This window comes from Pelecanus crispus, chromosome 10 (assembly GCF_030463565.1).
Source record: "Pelecanus crispus isolate bPelCri1 chromosome 10, bPelCri1.pri, whole genome shotgun sequence".
NCBI classification, from domain to species: Eukaryota; Metazoa; Chordata; class Aves; order Pelecaniformes; family Pelecanidae; genus Pelecanus; species Pelecanus crispus.
Window position 1 is genome coordinate 20,705,410 of NC_134652.1, and position 17,029 is coordinate 20,722,438.

A 17,029-nucleotide genomic window follows, 5' to 3' on the forward strand; every position below is an offset into this window, starting at 1 on the left:
AGCCGGTACAGGATGCGTCCCCACAGCTGTCCCGGCTCAGGCAGCTCTGGATCAAGAGCAGCGGGGCCGGGGTGCCCAGGAGGGAGCGGGGCTGGCATAGTTGGGTGAGGAAGCTTTCTTCCCCCCGGCCCGGGCTGGACGGAGCGACCGTGAGCCCCGCTCCCCGCCGCGCCGCAGCCCCGAGCCGCCGTGCGGGCGGGACCCCCGTGGGGAGCGCACCGCCGCTGCCGTCCCACGGGGGGCTCGGGGCTGCTGGGGCAAGCGCTTTGCCTGGGGGGAGGCTTGCCGGGCTGCCGGAGCGGAGAGAGGAGCCCTCGCTCTTTTGGTTCCTTTCCAAGCATTTTTAACAGAGGAAGGATGTAATAACATGCCACGGGCAATAAATCATAGGCTAGCTACTCCCCCTGGCTCCCCTCCCCCCGCCCCGGCGGTCCCGGCCCCTCTATAGAGGGAGGGGAGGAGGGGACTCCAGCAGAGCGCCGCGGCCGCCGGGACCCGCAGTCCAGCGCCTGCCCCGCGCCCGCCAGCCGCCGCAGCATGGACCTCCGAGCCCTGGCTCTGCTCGCCCTCGCCCTGGCCATCTTCTCCCTCTCGGAGGGTAAGTGAGCCGCCGGGGCTCCGCCGCCCGCGCTGCCTACTCGCCGCTTGCTCCGCTCCTGCCCGCGGGCGCCGGGGAGCCCGGGCGGGAGTTGCGGTCCCGCGGAAATCCCCGCTCTTCCCCCTCTCCCCGCAGCTCGCCCGCTCTCCCGGCTCTGGCTGCCGGCGCGGCTGAGATGTGCGCGTCTGGCGAGCCCCGAGCGGTGGCTGTGTGAGCTGGAAGCGGGCAGGCTCTCCTCCCTCCCTCCCTCCCTCCCGCGCTCGCTCGCTCGCTCGCTCGGTAGCTTTTTTCAAAAGAAGGCTGGTCAAAGCGATCCTCCTTGCCAAACTTATCCCAGATTGAAATCGGCTGGGGGAAGACTTGCAACAGCGCTGGGTCTGCAGGGAGGTGGCTCGGTTGCAAAACACGCGTATCGATTTCCCCTTTATAAAAAACAACCCGAAAAGTTGCAAGAAATGAGAAACAGGCGGTTGTCCGGTTCCCTTTCCCTCCTCTTGCGTGATCTTCCCTCGATCAGGGCCGAGCTGAGCCAAAGCGGTCACTCAGCAGGAATCCACCGCACCCCCTGCGAGGGTGCGCGGAGGGCTGCGGTGGGGGGGCGCGGGGATGCGCACCGAGAGCTCTGGGGAAACGCGGGCTGGCAGCCGGCGAGCGCTGCCGCGGCGGCATTTGTCGCTCAGGCAGCCCCACGGCCGCTCTCCCCCCCGCGCCGGCCCGCAGCCCGCCCGCCCCACGCCGCCCCCGGTCCCGCCTGTCGGCCCCGGCGCCCGGCCGCAGCGGCAGCTGGCCGGCTCGCCCGCCCGTGGGAGCCGCCGGCTGCGAGAGCCCCGCGGCAACCTGCGCCTCCTGCTCCGCATCCCGCGGGCGGCGGGGAGCTCGGGGCCGCGGGGGAGCCCTGCCCGCAGCCGCGGGGCATCTGGCGCTCCTCCCGCGGCTGGCTTCTCGCCCGGCAGAGATTTGCCACCTTTTGTCCCCTTATCGAAAGCTTGCTGGCGAGGTAACGAGCGCCCTTTCAGTCCTCCGCTCACGTCTCGTTCTCCCACTCTGGCGACCGAAACTTGGGTGTTCCCCACCCGGGGCGGCAGAGGATGCCCTCCGGTGCCCTCTGTGTTTAGCCTGAGGTAGTTAATTGCTCCCGATAATTCCGCCGATGCCTTCCCGCGGTGCTGTCCCAGCAGCAACCCCGTCCCGCTGCAGCGCACGAAAAGCCAGCACGGAGCAAGTGCTGCCCCGGAGTGCTGACTCGGCTGGGGCTGCGGGCTGGGAAGCGAGCGCGCAGGTAGCGAAGGCAAAAACCCCGGGGGGCCGCGGGTGGCAGGGCCGGCCCCGGCCCCTCGCCCCCCGCCGCCCGCAGCCCCGCGGAGCGCTGCGCCCTGCGCACGGCGGAGCGCACCGCGGTGCCCTGGTACCCCGAGCAGGCTCCCCTCGCCTCCGCAGGCGAGTGCGGGTCTGGAGCGAGATGGGGAAGCGCTGCCGGTCCTCGCCGGGGCTGCAGCCCGGACAGGAGGCGCAGGACTGGGGGGCCGGGGGGCTCCGGGGCTCTCCCTCTCCCCGCCTCCCCCCTGGCAGCACTCAGCACAGGGCTGGGAGGCTGGCAGAGCTGCCCCGCTGCACCTCGCTTTGCTCCCTGCCCGGCAGCACTCCTTAGCTGGCAGCAAACGGCAGCGGGTATCTTTATGGCAGGGTAAGCGTGTCCGGGACCTGGCTACCTGAGTAAGGAAACGGCTTAAAAGGGTTGGAGAAAAACTAGTGTAAGGAGAGAGACCCCACCGGCTTGCAGTAGGGAGTGAAGTTTTTTGCCTACTTCTTTGCATGTCATGTCGTGCTGGCAACCCTGATCCAGATGAAGGCTTGCAGGGCGACCTTGTCCTGGAGGGCAGGTGAGCTCCGAATTCTTCCTAACCACCCTGGTAGATCATAGAATCGTTTAGGTTGGAAAAGACCTTTAAGATCATCCAGTCCAACCATCAACCTACACTGCCAAGTCCACACTAAATCAATCAGAGGTAGACTAGACTAAACCATGTCCCATGTAAAGCTCTGTCTGCCTATCACAGCCTTACTTCCCAGGGAATGGAGCTGTTCTAGTCTTAAAAGGTTGCCAGCCCTCTCCTGATGTTGACAAGTGCACCTTTGGATGAACAGGAGTAAAATGATGCTTCAGTCAAATGTTTTGTCTCTTCATGCCCAACCTGCTTGCCTGGATATAGCTTCCCTCTCCATTCAAGTGCCCAGGGCTTCCCAGACCATACAGCCAGTTACTGATGATAAGTTTGCAGCAGAACTGGCAACTCACTTGCTCCCGTAGTGTCCAGTTCCAGTGCAGGTGAGGCAAGGTGGGTGAAATAGGTACTGTCCAACCTTGACAAGTGGCCACTCTGTGAGGGAGATTTTTGTGAGCGCTTTGTCTCTAGAGAAAATTTGCCAGCAGAAGAGCCAGCAAAACTCAGCTTTGAGTTAGAAAACAGTAAAATGGTTTCTTTAAAAAACAAAACAAAACACCCAAACCCAAGAACCCTTCTAGCCGAGACCAAAAGATGTGTTCTCTTTTTCTTTTTGTCTGTGGAAATAGGACTGAAGGAATGACAGTGAGATGTATGAATAGTGCCTGTCTCTTCAGTAACTTTTGACTATATTCACCCATTTTAACCAAATGTGGAAAACAGATAAAGGTCTCAAGCTTTCTGTACCATCAGTTTCATGAAAACTGGTGTTTTCATGTAACAGTACAATTAACAGACTGTACTAATTTGTCCTACTGAGAGAATGGCTTCAGCTTGTGCTCTGTGTTTATTAGACATCAGAGAACCCAGAGAGCATTAACTCCTGCAGCACAAACCTGTAGAATAATTGACTTAATCAGCTCTACTGTGCATGGAACAATTTGTTTCAAATTTTGAAATGACATAAGGAAAGTATTTATCAGCATCGGGCTAAGACCAGCAATGTCCCCTTCCCAAATTATGGTGCCCAAATGTCCCCTTCCACCTCCTGCTTTAGGGTGGTAGAAGTTCATTCGTTGGGAAATGCCACATGCACTAGTTTTCCCTGGTTTTCAGCCTTGCTGAGAGCAGAGTGAGCCACAGCCAAGCTCTCAGAGCCAGAGTGCTGGAGGGGCAGTGGCGGGAGCTACTGGTTCCCTCTTAGTGATGCTGAGGGTGGACCTGGTGCCTGTGCTGCTGCTCCCTGGCACTCAGTGCCTGTTTCTGGTCACCAAGCAAGGGGCACAGAAATGCCAAAGGGATTCTTGTGCTGGGAGGGGACCTCTCATTCCACCTTGCATTGGGGTGACAGAACACTGAATGCTGGGGCTTCCCCTCTTCCTTGCTGTGCTGGATGCCCTTTCTTGGGCAGGAAACATCTTTGGGACTCACGGACATGTTAGTCATGGTTAAACTTTCTCTGCTCCTGATTTCAGGTGGGGTGGGATTGAAAGTCCCTCTCCCAGTCTCAGAGAGGAGAGGATTGCATTCTCAGATGAAAGATTTGAACAGTTCATCTCTTGCGTGTTGTTTTGGGTAAAGCTTGCTTAAACTTTGTTGGTACAAGCTTGCGGAGACACTTCCACTGCAGCTGTGCTGAGCGTTGTTGTATGACTGCATTCAATTTCAGCGTCCCTTTCCAATACAAACTCACTGATGCATAGCTATCAGGCACAGATTTGCGTGGGAAATCCTAGCGCCTTTCTCCCTCCCTTCCACATTGGTGCTAGTCAGTCTATTGCATGTTCCCGAGGCTCACCCTGCAGCCCTCCCTCCTCCTTCTCCTGCAGATGGGAGATTCTCCTCCCATTTATTAACTCATAGATGATACCACTATTTGGACTGACTGATTGCCATAAAACTGATGGAAAAACTCCTCCAATTTTGTTAACTTCTAGTCCAGAACCTGGTGTGAATCTGGAGGAAGTCTGCTCCCACTGATTAATTCCTCTGTTTGCCCATCTGCCTGTGGGATAAGACTCTGGCTCATCTCTTGTTAGAGGTGCTCAGAAAAAATAATTTTCCCTCCTGACGATGGGCTAATTTCACCATCTTGTCTGTGGTTATATGTGCTAGAGACAGGCATTGGTAAATGTGCAATATATGCAGATCAGCTGCACTTTGAAAAGCTGTCTCTCTTCTCACCTTCCTAGACAGCAGTTTAGGGATTCCAAGCCTTTCCCAATTCTTTTGCTCTCCATCTGTTTTTAAGGGAGCTGGGTTTGGATGCTGCCAGTGCTCCTGTGTGGCTAAATAAACAGGGCAGCAGATTGCCATGTGGGATCTAAAGCTCTGTCAGATATAGATCTGACCATCTACAGCATAAGCCAGACCTTATGGGTTACGTGTATGAATTTAATTCCTCCCAGAGGCTGAAAACTCTTCCACTGGGAAATTGTTTAAAATCTTAGGCAGCTCCTTCTAGACTTCCAGGCAAGGCTTCTGTGTTTGTATTTTAGTGTGCATGGAGCTTTGATGCTTACATACGGAGTGAGGGCCTTATTTATGTGTGGTTGGTTGCCAGTAATTAAGTTCTTCCGTGGAGAAAGCGGGTAGCAGAAGGACTGCATCAGGGGCTGTGGTGAGCGCCAGGCTGCTTTTCTCAGTTCTGCATGCATATTCATTGCTGATTTTTAGCCTAGGGGGCTAAACTTAATTCTGTCCCTGGTGATGCCAGTGACAAGACTCTCATCCAGTCTGGTGGTCCCTGATTAGTATATGGGGAGCACACTGCCTGCTAACTGTCTCCTCGGATGCCGTTACTTTGCCACAGGCTGGGAGTTCAAAAGACTCCAAATCTCGCCTGCGAAGCCACCGCGACCTCGCATCCCCGAGTTGCACCTCCTCGTGCGAGTACCTCGGCTGGGAGTAAAGGTTGGCTGCAGTGGGGAAAGGTCAGCCGCTGGGCCCTGGGAAAGCCTGAAAAACTCAGGGCTTTTCTGTAGCCAGTAAGTCCCCCGTGAAAAGCCTGCACCTGAGCCGAGCGGTTTTGATCTGAACTCTTTGGAATTCATCGCTTTCTTCTGGCTACCTTCTAATTTGGCCTCGGGTCAAAATCATTTGGCAAGAACAACACTGAGGACAAGTGCCCCCTCTTTTGGCCTTTATCTTGTCTAATTACCAGGAGCATCCCTGCACAATGGAGCGGCTCCTTATTCTAATCTCCTCTTCTTTACTTATCTCCATTTTCTCTCCCTCTTCTTTTGTCTTCCAAAATCCCACGCACCAGGATTGCAAGGCTGGGTACTGGGGTAAAAGGATTGTGCTGTGAGCTGTGGACAAATGCTCTCCCAAAGCTACAGCTTTTCCATTGCTTTTTTTTTCACCTGCATATTTGGAAGGAGTTTCTGTCAGCCCTGGTCCGTGTATCTGTGCTGCTGAGTGGGAGCAAGAGGGAGTAACATGTCCTTTCTCTCCCTGTGTCCCGCAGAGAAACCCGTCAGCCTGACTTACCGATGCCCCTGTCGATTCTACGAGAGCAACGTGGCAAGAGCCAACATTAAGCACCTCAAAATCCTCTCCACACCCAACTGCTCACTTCAGATTGTGTAAGTCTCTTACTCTTTTCAGCTGGGTGCAAATCTCTGGTGTCGAAAGGGAGAGTCACAGCTGGTTCTTGCTTTGGTGGCTGCAATTAGGTCTGTGTCTCATGCCAATTCATCTCTTCACCCCATGTGTCAGAAACAGCTGGACACTGCTTTACCCCACACAAAGGAGCCCAGCTAGATGTTTCCCAGCTGTGTTCTACCTCTGTGATCTCCCTGTGACCATGTGATCCCATGTTCTGTTTCCCCCATGGGTATGTGAGCAGGAATGTCAGACAGGCTCTCCATTGCCTTGGATGTAGAGCTTCGCACCTTGGGGAAAAGACTTTACAGTGGTCTGAGTCTTCTAATGCCCCACTTCTCCACAGAGAGGAGCTAAACAAGCAAAAGTAATTCCTGGATTTCATGTAGCCTCCACAGGAGGTACAGACCCTAACTATGTGCTGGTCGGATCTAGGGACATGCTTACCAGGTAGTGACTGACTCGGGTAAATCACAGATCACAGCAGGGCAGAAATGATGGGTTCCAAATGGAAAATAACCTCTTTGTTTTTTGCTGAAAAAGAAATGCTGATTTTAATGAAAAAATAGGTTCTAGGTTTGTCTGTGTGTGTGTTTTAGGAAGGTCTTTTTGGTTAATTTGCTCATGGATGACCCCCTCCTTCCTTTCCCAAAACTCAAAATCTTCTGGAGGAAAAAAATTAGCATTCTTCTTTTCACTGCAGGGAAGTCCTACTGATCATCAAGTTCTGTTGACCTCTGTAAGAGGGTCTCAGTGACTAGATTGGGTTTCTGTGCAGTACTCCCATCACTAGTTCTGTCTTCGATCCATGTTGGGCTTTTCCAGTTGCAACTTAAGTGCTGTAAAAATCCATTCTTTGTCATCCAAAACATTTCTGCCTTCAGAAAACTGATGTAGTTTCATGAAATTTCTCAGGAATGTGCAGATATATTGAAGAGCATGTATCCATTCATGAACCAGTTTTTATTCATATGATTTTTTTTCTTTTTTTAAACCACTCTGGGTAGATCATACACATTTTTTCCTGTGTGCTTCTGCCTTAGGATTTGGTGGAGGGCAGTGAGAAAAATGTAAGCCTCAGCTGAGAAAAAATTTCCTTTCACAAAAATGGCAAAACCAGCTGTGACTAACTCTGATCTCTACCTATAAACAATTTTGGAGGCAAGCATCCAAAATGCAGTAGTGTATGGATTTGTACTCTGGGACTGTCAATGGATGTCATAAGGGTCCCAGTGCTAAGGCTTTGTAGAGGATTTGTAGAGGATTTTGGAGTAGCTTCAAGAAAATGACAGGCATTTAAGACAGGGTAGAGTATACATTTATCTCTTAATTAACATGGGATCATAGTCATAGAGATGGATAAGAACATGAAATGCAGAAACACAAACAACTCGTGTTCTTGTCCATTCCTGACCCAAATGTGTTAATTTGCAATGTGATTTAGTGGCACGCAGAACACATGAACCTATAGTTCACCATCTTTTTCTTACTTTAAAAAGTAAGGTACTTAAAAACTTACCTCCAAATACCTCTGAAACATCATGAATTCGAACTAGGTCTTTATCGAAACAGAAGCTGAAATGGAATCAAAACTAACACGTAAATTTCTCATCTTGATGGTTTTAGCCACACTCTGAAGTTAGTTAGGACATGCATTACACAGTGAAGGTGCAAGTAACTTAAAAGCTACCATTTTCAGAAATAGAGAATCTCAGTGAAATCATATAGTTTCAGGAAAGATCTTGTAAAGGGGAATGTACTTGTGCAAAAAAAAAAAAAAAATACGGTTGAGGGGAATTGTATCTGACAAAAAGCCTAAGAGCAGGCTTTTGTCTTTGGTGCTATGGGAAGTCATCTCTCTAAATCCAGAAATCTCCTCTGTGTATATCTACTTCTACAAAGCCCACCCTAAATTCTCTGCTTTTCAGTACAGTGAAATAGGCATTTTTAGCAACAATTAATTGCATCCTAAAGTAGACACCTAAACCAGTTCAGATTAACACCCCATACAGTTTCCTAGGTCTCTGCCGTGACTGTACAAAGAGCAGGGGCTGACAGGCTCAGAAATAAATGTCTAAAAAAATCAGTGTCTTAATATTAGGTGAGAGGAATTTCCTTGCTTGTGGCTGGAGGCTGGTTACATGTGCTTTTGGTTCTGTACCCTGCAAGGCCAGCTCAAGAGTTCCCAGGCATTGCTAACATCAGCAAATCCATTCTTACTATCTGTTGGTATTACTTCACTGGAAATACTCCAGCTTGGCACTGCTGTAAGGGAAATATGAATTAGGCCCATTCATCGCAGGGCTTGCAAGACTGGATCTTCGATGTGTTTATGTTACAACTGTGTTGTTGCATAACTTCAGACCGAGGAGCCTTTTTGACCTGTTATTTCTAATGCCATAGTTTTATATCCCACAGATTTTATTTCATAAAGCAGGGAACATTTTGGCTTTCATCCAGCAAAAGTCTTAAACAAGTACTGAACTCATTCCTACGGGTATTTCCATGAAAATGCTGTTCTTGGCACTTTGGCATGGCAGGCAAGCTGTTTAAGGGGAAATTTCTGAGCAGCTGGGGCAGAGGCAGGGTGCTTTGGAGGACGTGGGAGATCACAGCACTCTCTAGAGGCCCTGAGATCCCTGGAGGATGAGACCTGCTGATGCAGATGAAAAGCTATTTGTCCTGCTTCTGTAGGAAAGATGCAGATAGCTCAAATGCCAAATTCACGGGGAATTCAAATTAGCTACACAGTCTGGTTTGGAAAGTGCAGCTTGGACATCCAGGAGAAAAACCCCTCAGGAAGTTTCTGCTTTTGTTTCCAGTGCTGAGTGAATACATGAGGGAAAACTTGCCTCTGGCACTGTGGTACTTCCAGTTGTCTTCCTGCCTGCATGTTAGTTCAGTCTTGTAAAAAACAAAAAGCTAACCAGATCCTTTCAGAACATCCAAGAGGTATGGTTTGGTGTCTGTCCTCAAAACATGTGAAACTTCAATTTTGGGTTGAATCTGAAAGCTATTTTTAATTAATTCCTTGCAAAAATTACCTGTATTTGCCATGTCAGTATTTCCAAATGAAACTTAGCTGTTCCCGGCACTGAAGTCATAACAGTCCAGGTATGACTTGGAAAACTTAGATTTAAATTCTGTATCTGTCTCACCCCCATATGCATACCAGTACAGACCACAAGAATCAGCATCAGAGGAGACAAATTGTACCAGTACTTTGAACCCAGGGATATTTATAACAGGTGCCTTGCGGATGGCAGGGATAACCCATCCTCTTTGTGGGTTAACTGAGAGGGTCACTGACACCCAAGGGAGTCAGACACAGCTCTGCTGTCCGTAATGGAATTGCAGACCTGTGTGCAAAATAAGGCATCTGGGTGGGTGTGCGCTGGGGAGCATCACACACTAAACTCACTCTGACTTTTCTCCTTCGGCAGTGCAAGGCTCAAGAGCAACAGCAAGCAAGTGTGCATTGATCCCAAGTTAAAGTGGATCCAGGAATATCTGGAGAAAGCTTTAAACAAGTAAGGCAAGAGAAAAATGGACTTAACAGCTAACATCCTGAGTTATTAAAGGGTAGAACATTAAGGGCTGGCTTTTACCATGTGGACAAACTACTTGTGGAATCAGATACTGTTTTGAAGATGGGTTTGGAGTTGACCTAGTCTGTATTAAAACAACAGCTTCTAGTATATCCTAAATGTTAAACTAAGACTTTTTCCAGGGTTTGAGGCAAAATCTATCCTAATGAATCTGTTCTGGGGTCTCCAGCTCATCCTCTTTTAAAAAAAGCCGTTCTCCCAAGGAAAATGCTTCCCTCTTTCCCAAGCCAAACTACAATTACTTCAAAATCTAAATTGTTCCAGTTTCTTTGGAGCCCCTTCTCCATGTTACACTGGGGGTCTGTTTGCACAGGTAGCTAAGGCCTGGGGTGCTCTTAATATCGGCCAAGGTGAGATGTGTTGCCATGAATAAGGCTTTCCCAAAAGGCCAGGGCAAAACCAGCCATACTTGGCAAATTCAGACTTTTGAAATCTATTTTTATTCCCCTTGAAAGCAGGTGATCATGGCTACCCTGAGGTGGAGCCAACATATATCTGTTCAACTTTATGGTGAGCAAGAGCAGCACAGAGAACATTTCTGTGCTGAGTTGCAGGGGAGGGCTCTAGCCTTCCTGGGATGGAAGATGAAACAAATGATGGTACAAAGCATTTCTTTGCTTGCCCAGAGCCCCGAGCTACAGTTGATCCAGCAGCAGCATTTTGGCCAGCAAGCCTACCTGTGCACTCAGTATCCGTCCCACACTTGCCACCACATTCCCACCCCTCAGTAACTGTGCTGTAACCATGCTGAACCTTGTTCCCCCTGCATCTGTAGGGCAAAGACAGGGCTGGAATCCAGTCATTTGCAAAAGAAATGCATTCCTGGAGAAATGTGGGGAAGGGTATGGCCCCAGGGCAGATGTGAGGCAGTACAGGTAGCTGAATGCCCTCCACTGTTTGCTTTGCAAATGCATCTGCCAAACAAGGGATAGAGTTAAAAAAAAAAAAAAGAAGTCTTTGTTCCTCTGTGTTTTTACAATAAGCAAGGGGAGAAATGCTTCCAGAGGTAGAGAGAATCCATGTGGCCCTTTTGGGACCACACTGGGGCCAAGAGTGAGGAGGAGGAGGGAAGGAAGCCAGCTAACAAACTGACTGTGATTCCAGCTCTGACAGCTCTTCCCATCTCATCTGATGCTCAGTGCCTTCTTTGCTGCCAGCACTCAGCCCTCTTGTCCTTTGGGCAAATTCTCTGCAGAGGTAATCCGGGTTAATGCTGCCAGGATGGTTTTGGATTTAGGCACAACTAAACCTAAGAGCAGGATGTGGCCCATGCTGGCTATCCTAGGGGCTTGGGCTACTTTGTTTTCCAGCTTGGGAAAATTCTCAAGCCCCTGACTAATTTTCTGTTTGCCATCAGCCCCAGTGAAGCCCTTGGTGCTGTTCATAAGACCTGAAACTTAGGAGGCACTTAAGAAATTTGTAGGGTTGGGCAAATGTGATTATGTGCTCACATCCTGCCTGCCTGACTTAGGGGAACAACTCAGCTGGAACACGTTCTGTTCTCACTTCCACTGGTGAAGATCTGGGGCCAGCTCTACTGAAACCAGTGAGCCCGTGCCTGATCTTCAGCCAGATGCTGGGTTTTGTTTACCTAACTATAATCCAGAAGCAATTCTGTTAATTTGGTGGGTTTCATCCTGATCTACATTGAGTAATGGAAGAGAATTTGGTCCCAGCTCTATGAAATAAGATGACAGAAAGCATATATCTCCATCACCTACTCCTGTAATCATGGCATTATTTTAATTTTCCAACTAGTAACGCTAGCACCAGTGGCATTTTCATGCTCCACAGACAGTCAGGGCTCTGTCTGTAGCAGCATTTTCACAAGGCATGTTTTTGATATATCTTAGTGCACAGCTTTGACTTCTTCAATGAAATGTACTTTGGAATATATTTATAGCGCATCAAACAATTCATATATTTGAATTGGAGCCATATGAATGTTGGTAGTTTAAAACACCGATATCCCCCTAAACTACTAACAGCTTGTAAAAGAAATCTATATAGATCTATAAATGTTAATGTAGCTATCCATTTCAATCAGCCATATATTATATTTTTTCACTTGTACTGAAATTGTATGAAATGTGACATTACCCTATATGCACTAGCAATAAAATGGCTAATTGTTTCATGTTATGAAAACCCAAATGTACATGGGAATTTATTTTTCTGGAATAAAAGCAATACATTTTGTAGAAAGGGCTCTTGTAATTGCTTAAGTAGAATCCAAAGTGTCAAGACATCTTAATCTATACCAGTGCTTCAATATGAGAGTATCTTCTGTGTTATAATCTGCAGCTAAGGGCAAGGAAAAGTTCATAGAATATAGCAGTCCAATACAGTTGATTGTGAAACCAGAGATGGTTTTTAGTAGGGAATTATTTTGCTCACTAATTCTGCTTAGCCTTTATTATTGCTTTATATTCATCACATCTCCATGTAATGTACATACTTTTGAGACATCAGTAAAATACATGCAGGCTGTCAGGAATCCAAATTGCTTAACTGGCTTTAAAAATCATTGTGCAGCTGCTGTGGCCAACATCATTCAATATTCATCCATTTTACAGACAAGGGGCAAATCAGTCCTTTCTTGAAATAGCTAACAACTTCTTTATCACTTCCAGGCAATCCCAGTCATTCTTTACAATACATTGACTGCCTTTTCCTTCTCCCTTCATGCAAGGATATGCAGAATCAGGCCCTTGCAGAGTAAACAGACACCAGAGAATCATCCTGGTTTGTCTGTTGTCACGTTAATATAGTCCCACCTCAGAACTTCCCCTCAGCCTGAGATCCTGGAGTCCATTAAGCTCAGTGGCTACTGCTGGCACAGACGAGAGAGCTGATGGATCTGGAGAAGATAACAAAGTCAAACAGTAAAAACCTTTCCCTTGAGCTAGCTGGGAGAAAGGAAAGGAAGCTCCCAACTTCTAGGGGCTGGCTGTGATGGGAGCCAAGCCCTGCTGCTGCCTTCCTCCATAGTGCTTGTAAACCCTGGTGTGGCAACTCTTCCTAATTTCTGACCTCATTTGTAAATAAGGGCTGAAGTACAAGATGCCAAAAACACTACCTCCCAGTACTCCACCAAGTGTGTACTGGGTGAATGCCACACACGGTGGGGGACAATGTAGGGGACTATCTTTACAGCCTTGTTTTAAGGCACCAAATGCCCGTAAATCCCATAGAGTAGCCACTGGTTCTTGTTGATGTCAGTGGGAATGCTGGGTGGGAAGCCAGAAATCCATCCCCCTTCTGCTTTCATTGTATCTCAGGGGGTACCATGCGCATGGTGAGGTTCCTGGCTGACAAGTTCTGGCAGGCATCTGGGGAGGCTTTGGTGTTTTGGGGAAAAGAGTTGTTCTGGCCTCAGAGTTTGCAAGTGTCCTGTCACCAGGGCACTTTAATTTGCCTAACGTTCCTCTGAGGCAGAGGGTATGTGGAAGGGGATGTTATCTTCATTTGCACCCTGCCAGCAAGATGTGAAGGGACCATAGGATAAATGTGAATAAGGCCTTTGTATATGGATAATTTATGGCAGTCTTTTTGTATTTTTCTTTTAATTTAGACCACGTCATCGCACTCATAAAAAAAAGCAACAGAAGAAACGGGGCCCACTCTGCCCTTCCCGTGCAACACCACTAAAGTCTCCAGGGAGAAAGAATGGTAGGAGGCATTAGTTTCTGAGCTGGGATACCTCAGGTTCAAGTCCCTGCTCTTCCACTGACCATCCTATGTGACCTTGGGCAGATATATTAGCCTATCCAGGCCTCCATTTTTCCCCATATTTGTTGAGGATAACAACTGTACCCTCCCTGCAAAGGGGTATTAGATAGATAAAACTCTTAAAACAGGGGGAAAGTTCAGCCAAAACAGAGGTGAGAAAATTTTCCCATTTTACACATGGGAAAATGGAGACCCAAAGAGGCCAAAACAACCCTGAAGCAAAGCCAAAGTCAAAAATAGGATAAAGGTTTGGAAGCCCTATGTCTTTTAGCTGGCCATAATCCTCCAATACCAAACTTACAGAGTTAGTCTATAAATAATAGCTGGGAATTTGTCACTGGTGTTTTTTTAATGAAAAATGCAGCACTGAGTAGTGACAACAGGATTTGGTGCATTGGTGACTGGTTGACATCTCTCCTATGGGAGATGCTGGGCAAGTCCCAGAGAATGGTGTTACGTATGCCAATGCCCTGGATGTCCCAGTTGTTTTTTTCCCCACCAGGGTGATGTGTCCTGCCTTTCTGCACCAAAAAATGTAAGGTTGCTGGTATGGGATATTGTAAAAGATATCTTCAAAGAGGAAAATTGTGCTCATGGCTTAGTCATCCTCTTTATGCCTGGGTGAGTTTTCCGAGGCTACCTTCACTGACAGTAGCCACAACTGTCTCTGGCTGTGGTCATATGGTCTTAGTTGTCCAGCAGGCATTGAAAGGGATGTTTGTTCTGATCCTGTAGGTTAGATGAGACATGCTGGGACATCAGGGTTTTTGAATACCTGGTGTTTACCTTCTGACACTTGTAACTCAGCCTTAGTGACCTCATCTAGATTGCAAGAGGCCGATCAGCCTGGAGTAGGAGTAGGGGTCACTTCAGACAAAACCTGGAGGCCACCAGCACAGACTGGCTCCTTGTTCTGAGTGAACCCTGCACACAACACACTTGCACTTTGCTCTGGTCCCTAACCCACCACTCTTCCTGGGTGCCATGCTCACACTGATCATGGTAGACTCGATGTGTCTGCCTCCTACCCTGGGATCCCTACCTCTGCACTTAACGCCTCACACATTTACTGTGCAGCATGTGGCTGCTTGTCCTCCCTGTCACCCCACCTTCACTGGGCAGCTGGTCACCACGAGCTGGGACGTGCTACCCAGCTGCTCACAGCAGGTGAGGTCCCAGAGCAAGGAGGCCATGGGCTTGGCTCCTGGCTGGGCAGCACACTCGGGGGTCTCTGCTCTCCAGCTGCCCCATGGTGGGAGCTGAACACCAACAAGAGCAGAGCATGGGCTGTCCTCTGTGTTCCTCCATTCTCACAGAGACCTGGCACCCTGTGGAGCTGCAGTCCATGATCTCCAGCAGAGCTGTGGGGTAGGGGCAGGTAGAGGAGGCATTCCCAGTGCCACTTGCTCCACTACTGGGGCTGCTCACAAATGATTAATCCCTCCTTCCCTTGCTGTGTTTTTTGCCGAGTCTCTTGTGCCCACCAATAATTCTCTGCTCTGGCTTTCAAGTCCAGAATAAGCTTCCTAGCCAGCCTTCCTCGTATGTTAGCTCTGAACACCTTACTAACTGTGATGAGCACAACCTGCCCAAAATAACTCCCATTGCTGGGTTTGCCCTGCTGGGTCCCAGTAACTCCTTGTGGAGAACTTCCCCCAAAATGTTTGGCAAATACTGGCTGGAGGGACAGCAAAAGAAATGCCTTTGGGTTAGTCCAGACACAGAGTTGCTGTTTGACTAGGCCTGATATCAAAGCTTTTGCAACTGAAATAAACCTTAATAGTGTTTCACTCTCTTCTTCATCAACAGGAGGTTCAAGATGTAAGAGGCAAGCATTGTAAGCCGTCTACAGGATTTCTTACTATAGGACCCAGAGAGCAGATAACCAGTATTAGGGAATGAATACATTTCACTGTTATCATGCAGCACAAAAGCAACGCTTCATGCATTTCCAAAGGTTTTTTTTGTTTGGGTTTTTTTTGTGTGGGCCCCCCCCCCCCCCCCCCCCTGCCAAATTGGCTTGCTTTCACAGTGCTATTTTTATATAGTAAGATGTAACTATTTGAGAAACACATGTTTTTATACAGGTTGGTTTATTACCTAGCACTGAGGGCAGATATGAATTTAAACTAACCATATGTTATTATATAATATTTTATTTCCTTTGCTATGTAGAGGTCCTGCTTTATTTAACTTTCTTTTGGTTCATGCAAGTCTCCTGGAGTTTTAAACCTAGAAGGACATGAACTGTACAGTGCAATGATGTTGTGTAAGTAGTGGAGGAATTCCTTGCCTCCAGAAGTCATTGAGGCCAAGAACATAGGAAGGCTAAAAAGCATCAGACATTGATGAAAGTGGACAGCGTTACCATGGGTGGCATTTATAGGTATTTTGGGTGAGCGATTAAACTCAGGGCTACAGGGCTAAAGCCCTTCTCTGAAGATCGGAAACCTTGGTGACAGCTATGAGCAGCTGGGTCAACGCACATCTGGTACTGCAAGGTGCTAGTACTTGGTTTGTAGTAGTTGTGTGTGTTAGGAGCCACAACACTGATCTGATGTCACCTGGCATTTCCTATGTTCCTGTGTTTCTGACGACAAATTTTAGCACAAAAAGAAATGGGTTATTAAAGGTTTAACCACACAATCATGTTACAAGTTGCTGGAGGAGTCAGATGTGCTGCAATGCACCAGGTGTCTCTTCCCATCGATCCAGAGGAGGTGGCTTCAGCTCGCCTGGCTGGCTTTGCACTGAAGTAGGCAGAGATGCATTCACATGACCCTTCATCAATGATGCTGTAGCCCCACAGTCACATGTACCTGGGGGCAGTAACATCTTTGCTCTGGAGACACCTAAAAAAGAATGTCTGGCTGCATCTTCGGAGAAAACAGATGCCTGAGGCAAAAGAGGGTCTGCCCAGTTTGTGGAAGGAGTGGTGTTTCTTGGGTGTGGAAATGAAGGCCAACACACTGTTCACTGGCAGTCATGGCTCTGTTTGCTGGTGAACAGGATAGCCTCTGCAATTTCCTTTGCAAAATACACCCAGGGAGAGGTACCACTTCTTGCGCCAATCCCGTCTCTCAGCCAGAAATTTCTTTCTCCTGATTCCTACCTGTATACGCGGTATCTTTGCTATATAGTGTATGGAAAGACACCTGCAGTACTGCAATAATAATGTTACGCTGCACGCTGGGATCCACGAGAAAGCACATTTGTGCAGCACAGTGCTTATGTTTGTATCTATCTGTGTGTGTATTGTAAACAAAAAGTGTTGTAAGATTTTTTTTTTTTTTTTTTGAGTGGGTTGCTTCAGAAGGAATCTTCCCTCTTCCCTGCAGCCTGTGTTGGGAACACTGAGAGGCATGTTTCACTGAGCACTCCTTTTGTGACAGGCATCTTTTAGTGCCAAAGGGGCACTTTGGTTAGCCAGGAATTACCTTATTTCCTTGTGGATTCAGGTAAAAGTCTTGTAAGTATTTTCTTCTCTGCAAAACAGTGCTATTACACAGAGTGCTTCAGCTGGGACCACGTCACCTCATTTG

General features: G+C 48.4%; 1 protein-coding gene across 1 annotated transcript; it reads left to right on the forward strand.

The window, feature by feature from the left end:
* Positions 1–537: 537 nt before the first annotated feature.
* On the forward strand, positions 538–15,328 carry CXCL12 (C-X-C motif chemokine ligand 12). The gene is made up of 5 exons (XM_075717858.1): positions 538–598; positions 6,011–6,128; positions 9,591–9,677; positions 13,330–13,427; positions 15,297–15,328. The coding sequence occupies exons 1-5, from the start codon at positions 538–540 to the stop codon at positions 15,326–15,328; spliced, it is 396 nt and encodes a 131-aa protein (XP_075573973.1).
* The last annotated feature ends 1,701 nt before the right edge of the window (positions 15,329–17,029 follow it).

Bases quoted from the DNA above. Each gene is read 5' to 3' on its own strand.
- CXCL12 (XM_075717858.1), top strand. From the start codon at position 538: ATGGACCTCCGAGCCCTGGCTCTGCTCGCCCTCGCCCTGGCCATCTTC. The intron at 599-6,010 runs GTAAGTGAGCCG...TGTGTCCCGCAG, and splicing joins CATCTTCTCCCTCTCGGAGG to AGAAACCCGTCAGCCTGACT. The intron at 13,428-15,296 runs GTAGGAGGCATT...CTTCATCAACAG, and splicing joins GTCTCCAGGGAGAAAGAATG to GAGGTTCAAGATGTAAGAGG.